Genomic DNA, 7,516 nt, shown 5'->3' on the forward strand with positions numbered 1-7,516 from the left:
AAGATACTTCCTCCACTCCCCTTCTCTCATTTATCATACTCATATTTTAGACTCACCTTTTCCAAAAAGCCATGCTCAATTCACATCCTGTGCTCCAAGATGGGTTATCCTCCCTCCCCTGAGCTTTCCTAAAACCAAGGACATACTCCTATCACAGCACCCATCACCTAATACTATAATTTCCTCTTCATGTCTCTGTCTCTTCCCATGAGCTCCTTCAAACAAGAGACAAAGTTTGTTTATTATTTATTTATTTATTTATTTTCATGTCACCAATGGCCACCCTACTGTTTGGTTCATAATTAGCACATAGTAAACGTGTCGAGGATTTGAGTAAATAAATCTTAATATTTTGGGAAGAACAAGATGAAGAGAGGTGAGATGCCCTGCTTAAGATAGTAGGATTCATTGGTTACAAAGCTGGCACTTAGAACCCACATCTTCTAGCAACACATCTGGTATTCCTTCCTCTACACAGCTACTTCTGCAGTGGTGGGGATTGTGGTGAGGACAGCTGGTAGTCATCCAACTTCCCAGGCACCCTGACCATCTACTGGGCATAGAGCAAAGGGTTTGATCAGCAGATTGAAGGTAACCCCACTTTGTCCTTGCTGAAGTTCTGACTCCATTATATCATCCGAAGCCATGCTATCTGTTTCAAGTCTACCAGGTGACCCAGCCAAAGGTCAAGTTTATACAGTCCTCTTTTTGAACCCTGTATCAAGAGGAAGGTAACTTCACTGTCTTAGGAGCTCAGGGAGAAACTGGACCCTCGACCCCAGAGTCCAAAGAAGGGGAATATCTTCTGGGTGAAGGAGGCAGTGAAGGTATAGATGGATTCCTGGGTAACAGCATTGATAAAGGTCACCCAGCCCACTTCATAGTCAAGCGACACCCGCACCTGCCTGGGCTGCTCTTTGAGGGCCAGCCGTGTGGGGAAAGAGCCAAGGGCTGAGACGAAGCCCCATGCCAGCCTCATGGCCCATACCCCCTCCTCTGGCCTCAACCGAAGCTCTCCCTTCCGCCTCACATCCTCACTGACCACCCCCACAGTGCAGCTGCCCCCGTGAGCCAAGTCTACATTCACCACCCAGGTGTGTCTTCCCCCTGTGAAACCACCTTGGGCCAGGACACAGGTGGCCCTGTCAAAACGCTGGGGACTGTCTGGCGAGTTCTGCCATTTGTAGGAGAACCGAGCCTGCTGGTGGTCCTCAGACAAGAGGAGCTTGGGGTGGGAAGTCTTGGGGTCTAGAAAGATGTGAGCTGTAAGGAAACCAAAGGGGACACTTGTGTCAGCAGACATGTTATCTTCTTCAAGAAAGACCTAAAAAGTCCCCCCGGCACCCATCTGTTAGTGCTATTATTACCAACAATGTGTATAGTGCCTACACAGACCAGCGCCTGAGAACTTCTTAGAAATGGGCTCTCAGGCTTCATGCAGACCACCTGAACAGGAATCTGTATTTTTAACAAGATCCGCAGGTGACGGGTCTGCATGGGAAAGCCCGAGAAACCTGCCCCAGAGGACAAGTCAGCTCTGATGTCTTTGCTCCCCGATTCTGTTGTTCTGTCCTCTGAAGGAGAGCTGATGCCCATGGTTAGGCAGCCTACCTGCTCTAACCTTCTTCTGCTAACATGTCTATCCACATCCTGTATCTGGGACTGTGAGGGCACTGATGCTCCACTCTCTGTCCACACCTATGGTCATTCAGACTCTGCTCCTGGCTCACCCCAGGTTACTCATTCTGCCTCAGTAAATTGAAAACCTTCAGGGTCTGAGAGCCACTTTGTAACAACAAAAAGTTCTGCAGAACCCTGCATATTGTGACTGTTAGTACCTGTACATTGAGACAAAGTGATAAATTCAGACATGTGCATGGGTTAGAGAGTTCCTTCCAGCAACTCTGTGGCTTCTCAGGCTCTTTGGCTGATAGTGAACAACAGCCTTGAGTGGGGTCCACTCTGTTCATTTCTTCCCCCACCAGCTTCCCTCCTTCTGACAACTTTGAGGGAGTAGGGACAACCAACCATGTTTTAAAAGTATGATTCTAAACCCAGAACAAAGCTCCCCTCATCCAGTATGCATTTCCTGATACACCTTGTCCCATTTTGATTTAATCTCTCTACCCCCTCATCATGGGTAGATCAGAACAGGAGCTTTATGCCAGGTGTATGGAATGTGTATGCACCTGTCCTTTGTTCTCTGGCAAGCCTTGCAAAGGTATTGATGTGTATGCATATTTTTGTGGGTGTGTTTGTGTGGGTGTGTGTATATACATATGTGTGTGCATGTGCATTTTTATATATAAAACACCTTTTCAATTTTAGATTCTTCTCTCCCTCCCATCCAGACATAGGCTGCTTACCTGGTTCATAGTCCAACTCAAAGCAGAGTTTTTCTGTACATAGGAAATAAAGCAGGATGAGATTTCATTAGTCTCACAAAATCATAGGACAGTTAATGATGAAGAAACTGAGGCCCAGAGAAGAGAGGGAACAGAGAAGAATGAGGGCTGGAACCCTCCAGACCAGTGTCCTAAACTTGAGTGGGCCAGAGAGAGCACACTGGTTTCTGAGTCAGTAGAACTGGATCAAACTGAGAATTTGTGTATGTAACAAGTTTACAGAGGCTGCTGCTGCTGCTTGCTGGGAGCCTACATTGAAACCTACTCCTGTAGCCCTAAGCAGATGGAGTCCTGTCCTGATCACCTCTTTGTCCTCAGTGTTTCCCACAGAGCTGAGAACATAGTAAATGCTCAAGAAATATCTACTTAATGAATGGATACATGGGCTAAGTTATTTCTTGTTCTGCTTGGAAATTTTTGAGATAGTCAAAGGACAGTCTTTGATTAGAATAAAATCTCTTTCACTACCAAGCCACTGGGAGTGCTTGCAGGAAGTGAGTTTGTGGGGAGAACTCTTATAGGGTAACACTTTCGTGGGTGGGTTTTTTAGAAATAGTAGCATCGTTCAGGATGTCATGTGTGTGGTGGGTAGCTGTTAGCAGAGAGCCACATTTCTGACCCTCATGTCAAATCCTCCACACCCTCTCCAACCACTCCCTGTTGCAGAAAAAGGGGCACAGTCCCCACAGGGTAGTCTGGCTGTGAGAACCAGACTAACAGGGAAGTGAGGCAAAGAGGAGGGAGGGAGGTCAGCTACCACAGAGCAAAGAGATATAGTGTTGCTGGTTACTAATTAATAGTGTTATCATGAAAAAAACTTATACTACAAATGTGGACTTTTTAAGTTATTGAGAATAATAGATTTTATTAATCATTATTGTTCTTATTGCTTAATGCCAATCAGATTTGTGTTTTTCAAATCAGTTAAATTTTTTCTATTAATCTTCACCTTTATTATTTCTTTCATTGTCACATCATCCCAATAAGCAGATTTTATAAAGATCTGCAAGTAAGGAGACCAAGGCACTGGAAGGTACAAGCCCTAGGGAAGTGCCAGCATTGGGCAGCAGAATACGGGGCTGCACCTACAGCCATGCTTCCTGCCCTGTGCTGTGGGCCTGGGGAGTGCTTACCCAGAAACAGCTTCATCTCCCTTTGCAGTGGGAAAACCTGACGGGGGAAGTCACGAATCCTCTGGCCCAGCTCAAGGGACACAGCCTCTGGTTTCCGGCACTTTCTGGTTTCACACCTAGGAAAACAGAATGGCAGAGTTGGGAATTCTCCTCCTTTGCTATACCTCCAGACTCAGCCAGTCACCTTCTTCTAACTGGGCATGAAGGCGCCAGTTCCCACAGGATGGACCCCATTGCCCACTCTTGGGCAATGCTATGCAGGCATGTGTATCTACCACTGTATATGAAAATGTATTTGAGTAAGTGAAAGTATACATGAAAATTTTATCCTAAATGTAAGAATGTCATAAATTTGCACTAACTGGGCTTATGATGCATGTGTGTATGTACGTGTGTGTATATGGGAGAGCAGAAGAATTGTATCACTTACCTTATCAGAGTGCTTCTGATATTCTGTGGGGGGGGAAGAGAGAGAGAGGTTTCAGTTTCTGTCTTCCTCTCCCACTTTTCTTATAACTAGAAAAGACAAAATACCATATTCTTAGCCCTGGACAGAAAAAGGACACAAAATCCAGAGTCACAGTGTTTTAGGCTTTCCAAAGCTTCCAGGATCATAGAGCCCAACCCCTTCCATTTATAGACCCAGATGGTGAAATGAACTGCCCTTGCTGTCAGAGGCAAAGGCATGAGAACTTTCACCCAGAATCTCCTGTTTGTCTGTCTGAGTGTCTCCCCCTAAGTCATGCTCCTTCCTAATGCCTCATTGAAACCCCAATATCTCTTCTGCAATGGGAGGAAATGAAACAGATCGGGAAGAACTTCCTGACTGGTGGACGGTGGCACTGTGAATAGTTTGCCTTAGAAGTAGCAGATTACATTTGCATAGTATTTGATGCTTTTCAAAGGGCTGCTTTCATTTGCATTTACTTTTGGGTCCTCACAAAACCCCTGTGAGGTAGGAAAAGAAAGTGTCTTCCCTGTTTGATGGATGGTAGCATGGAGAGACCCAGACCAGGGAAGCAAGGACTAGAATTCAGAGCTTCTGGTCCTGTGACCCATCTTCCACTGACCTAGGGAGCCCAGGTGGGCGAACCAGGGACAGGTCTCACCATTAGGAGCTCTCTGGCCGGCCTCTCCTTCTTCTCCTCCAGTTCTGCGATCAGGGTACTAAACCGGCACATCTCCCCAGTGACCAGGACATCAAACTCATCCCGTTGCTTCAGGATGTCCCCATCCAGTCTCTCCAGCTGGGCTAAGAGGACACTGTGCTGCTCCTCCAGGAATTGGCTCAGGTGTGCAAACTCAGAGATCACTCTTTGTCTCTTGGTGGCCACCTGAGTCTGAGGGGACCAAAGGAAAGGCCAACATGAAGTTATTCCTCCTCCTCCTTTCCATTTCGTTTTTCTTTTTTTCCTTAGTGCACTCACGTCTTCCTCCTGGCCCAGATCCACATCCTCCAAGGTTCATTGGTAAAATCAGAGCCTACCCACCTAGGTCCCCAGACAGAGTTGGAAGGGCAACATTCTTGCTTTCCACCTGCCATACCACTTCTGGGAGCTAGACTGTTCTGCATTGCCTCAGAGGAGAAGGAAGGGAGGGTCTGGGGACACCCTACCTCCTGCCTTTTGCAAAGTGCACACTATGTACATAACACTAAGTTGCATTACAGGAACAATCCCATTTCAGTCCTTATAGAAATGCCATGAGGTAGTGTAAATTTTTAATCTCCACTTCAAAGAAAAATAAACAGAATAGAGAGTGGCTAGAAGCCATTGAGCTAGTTAGTGTCTGGAGTCAGGATTCAAATTCAGAATGACATTGAAGCCCTCTATGCTGCGCTGCCTTGGGTTCAGAGAGGCACTGGCCCCTAAGGAAGGGAAGGGGCCAGACAGGGGATTATGTCCTACCAGAAGGACTTGTATCCTCTGATTTTCTCTTGACTGAATCTCTTGAATCTCCTCTCTCTCTTTTCTTAGACACTCAAGGCAGTTCTGTATCTGTTCCTGGGGAGAAGGAGCATAAAATATTTAAGATGGAAACATGGTTTGCTAAGGGTTGTCATCTCGTCCAACCCTCTGCTTCCAAGGAAGGAATGGCCCAAGGGAAGGAGTCACTCCCTCTGCTGACAATGCCTGGGCCTTAATTGTCCTTCACAGCTTCCTCTCTTTGACTTTGATGAAGGCTTTGACCCTTTATCCTGGATCAACACAGGTTGAGACTTTCTTTCTTCATGTGTAACACTGATTTATTTTGCCTGTGGTAAGTGGAATCTGGAATCTATCCTGAGCTTGATAAACCCTTCTTGAAAATTATTTCAGCTTCTCACATGTCCCAAAAGGAGCACACCCAAATAACCCCCTCCTGTAAATAAAATCAATTTTTTTGTGTGTATAATTCTAAAGGGGAGAAAACTTAGATAATGCAAAAATAATCAGTGAGCTGTTTTAAAATTGCTTGCTGTAGAATAGAGTTAAGAATAAGTACACACATGTAAATGTTCATATAGGTAAATTTAAAAATACATACAGAACTCTCATCAAATACTAGTTAATTGACATATATACCCACTTATACTAAAAATATAATACACAAACAACTAAAACAAGCACACACTCACTTAATGACAGATAAAATTATACACATATGTTTACCCTCATATATACAAACATCAATTTATTAAAGTACATGAGAACTGAAACAGTTACATTTACACACTCAAATGTTTAGCCCAAACATAGTGCACACACTGGTAAACATGCAAACATTAACACGTATCCACACCATTTGTGCCATCACTCCCTCAAATATAAACACACATGCTCAGACACACACACACATTTTTGTCACTCATCCTTTCAATGAGCATTTATTGAGCTCCTCTTTTGTGTTGGCCATACATAAATGACATAGACCATGCTTCAAACACAAACACACACTCTTCCATTCCTAGGTCTATTGCCTGGGTAAAGACAGGAGTCAGGAGACAGAATTTGGCTCCATAGTGGCCCAAATAATCCACAGCTCTACTCTGATTCTTAGTCCAGACCCACCCTGGGAAGGCCCCAGTTTGCCCTCTCCTACCCTGTAGGGCCTTGCTGCCTCCTCCAGAAAGCGGACAGTGTGGGCTCGGTGCGCCCCGGCCTCCCGACACACCACACACAACTGTATCTCATCTTCCTCACAGAAGAAGTAGACCTTCTCCCCATGGTCCTGGCAGACATCCTCTCCTGTGCTCAGCACGGACACCAGCTTGAGGCGCTCGATGTTCTCTACCACACTGGCCAGCTGCCAGTTGGGTCGGAAGCTCCCTGGACGGAAAGACTCCTTGCAGAGTGGGCAGGTGGGGGGTTCCTCAGGGTCTGGGCCTGGGATCTCACAGTAACGGGTAAGGCAACCACGGCAGAAGTTGTGCCCACAGTCAATGGTGACTGGCTCCCTCAGGGAACCTTGGCAGATGGGGCAGTTGACTTCATCTTCCAGGCTGGTCACAGAGGTGGCAGAGGCCATGGTGCTGCTGTGTCTGGGACCTCCTCAAGGTCACCTTCTCTGCTTGGCTGAAGAAGAAGGGCTGGGAGAACAGTGAGAACACACACACACGTGCACATAGCCAGGCACAGACACATCTTAAGTGCACTCTAACACCCTCATGGTCACACACACACACACACACACACACACACACAAAGTCAAGGCACCGACTTGCATTTCTGGTGGCCAGAGCTCTGCCATCCTCCTCCCAAAGGAATAGACACATACCTTCCAACAGCAGAGTAGATAAATAGCAGTGGTGGCAGAGGAAGAAGGGGTCACAGTACTCCAGGGATGACCTCAGTTCTATCTGATCAGGTGCCCATGACCAGGGATTCGCAGTTCCTTCTGTCCATGCAGTGATATTCACAGCAGAAATGGTGGTATCTCAACCATTCACAGTGGAAAGGGATCCGTCTTTTAGTCACAGCAGGAGGGAGAGCCATGATG

At 46.2% G+C, this 7,516-nt stretch overlaps 1 protein-coding gene across 1 annotated transcript; it reads right to left on the minus strand.

Annotated features, from left to right (window-relative positions):
• Positions 1–615: 615 nt before the first annotated feature.
• On the minus strand, positions 616–7,086 carry LOC129066965 (tripartite motif-containing protein 10). Its single transcript, XM_054568672.1, has 7 exons — positions 6,620–7,086; positions 5,446–5,541; positions 4,648–4,878; positions 3,969–3,991; positions 3,539–3,654; positions 2,367–2,399; positions 616–1,263 (listed from the first exon to the last, which is right to left on the minus strand). Exons 1-7 carry the CDS (start codon positions 7,043–7,045, stop codon positions 746–748), a joined length of 1,443 nt encoding a protein of 480 aa, XP_054424647.1. The 5' UTR covers positions 7,046–7,086; the 3' UTR covers positions 616–745.
• Between the last annotated feature and the right edge of the window lie 430 nt (positions 7,087–7,516).

The sequence above is a fragment of the Pteronotus mesoamericanus genome, unplaced genomic scaffold, assembly GCF_021234165.1.
Source record: "Pteronotus mesoamericanus isolate MK-2021 breed Mesoamerican mustached bat unplaced genomic scaffold, CSHL_Meso_final contig_20, whole genome shotgun sequence".
Classification (NCBI taxonomy): domain Eukaryota; kingdom Metazoa; phylum Chordata; class Mammalia; order Chiroptera; family Mormoopidae; genus Pteronotus; species Pteronotus mesoamericanus.

Coding starts and splice junctions, on each gene's coding strand:
- LOC129066965 (XM_054568672.1), bottom strand. CDS start 7,045: ATGGCCTCTGCCACCTCTGTGACCAGCCTGGAAGATGAAGTCAACTGC. Junction 4,879..5,445: donor AGAGGATACAAGTCCTTCTG/GTAGGACATAAT, acceptor TGGTCCCCTCAG/ACTCAGGTGGCCACCAAGAG. Junction 2,400..3,538: donor GGAGATGAAGCTGTTTCTGG/GTAAGCACTCCC, acceptor TCCTATGTACAG/AAAAACTCTGCTTTGAGTTG.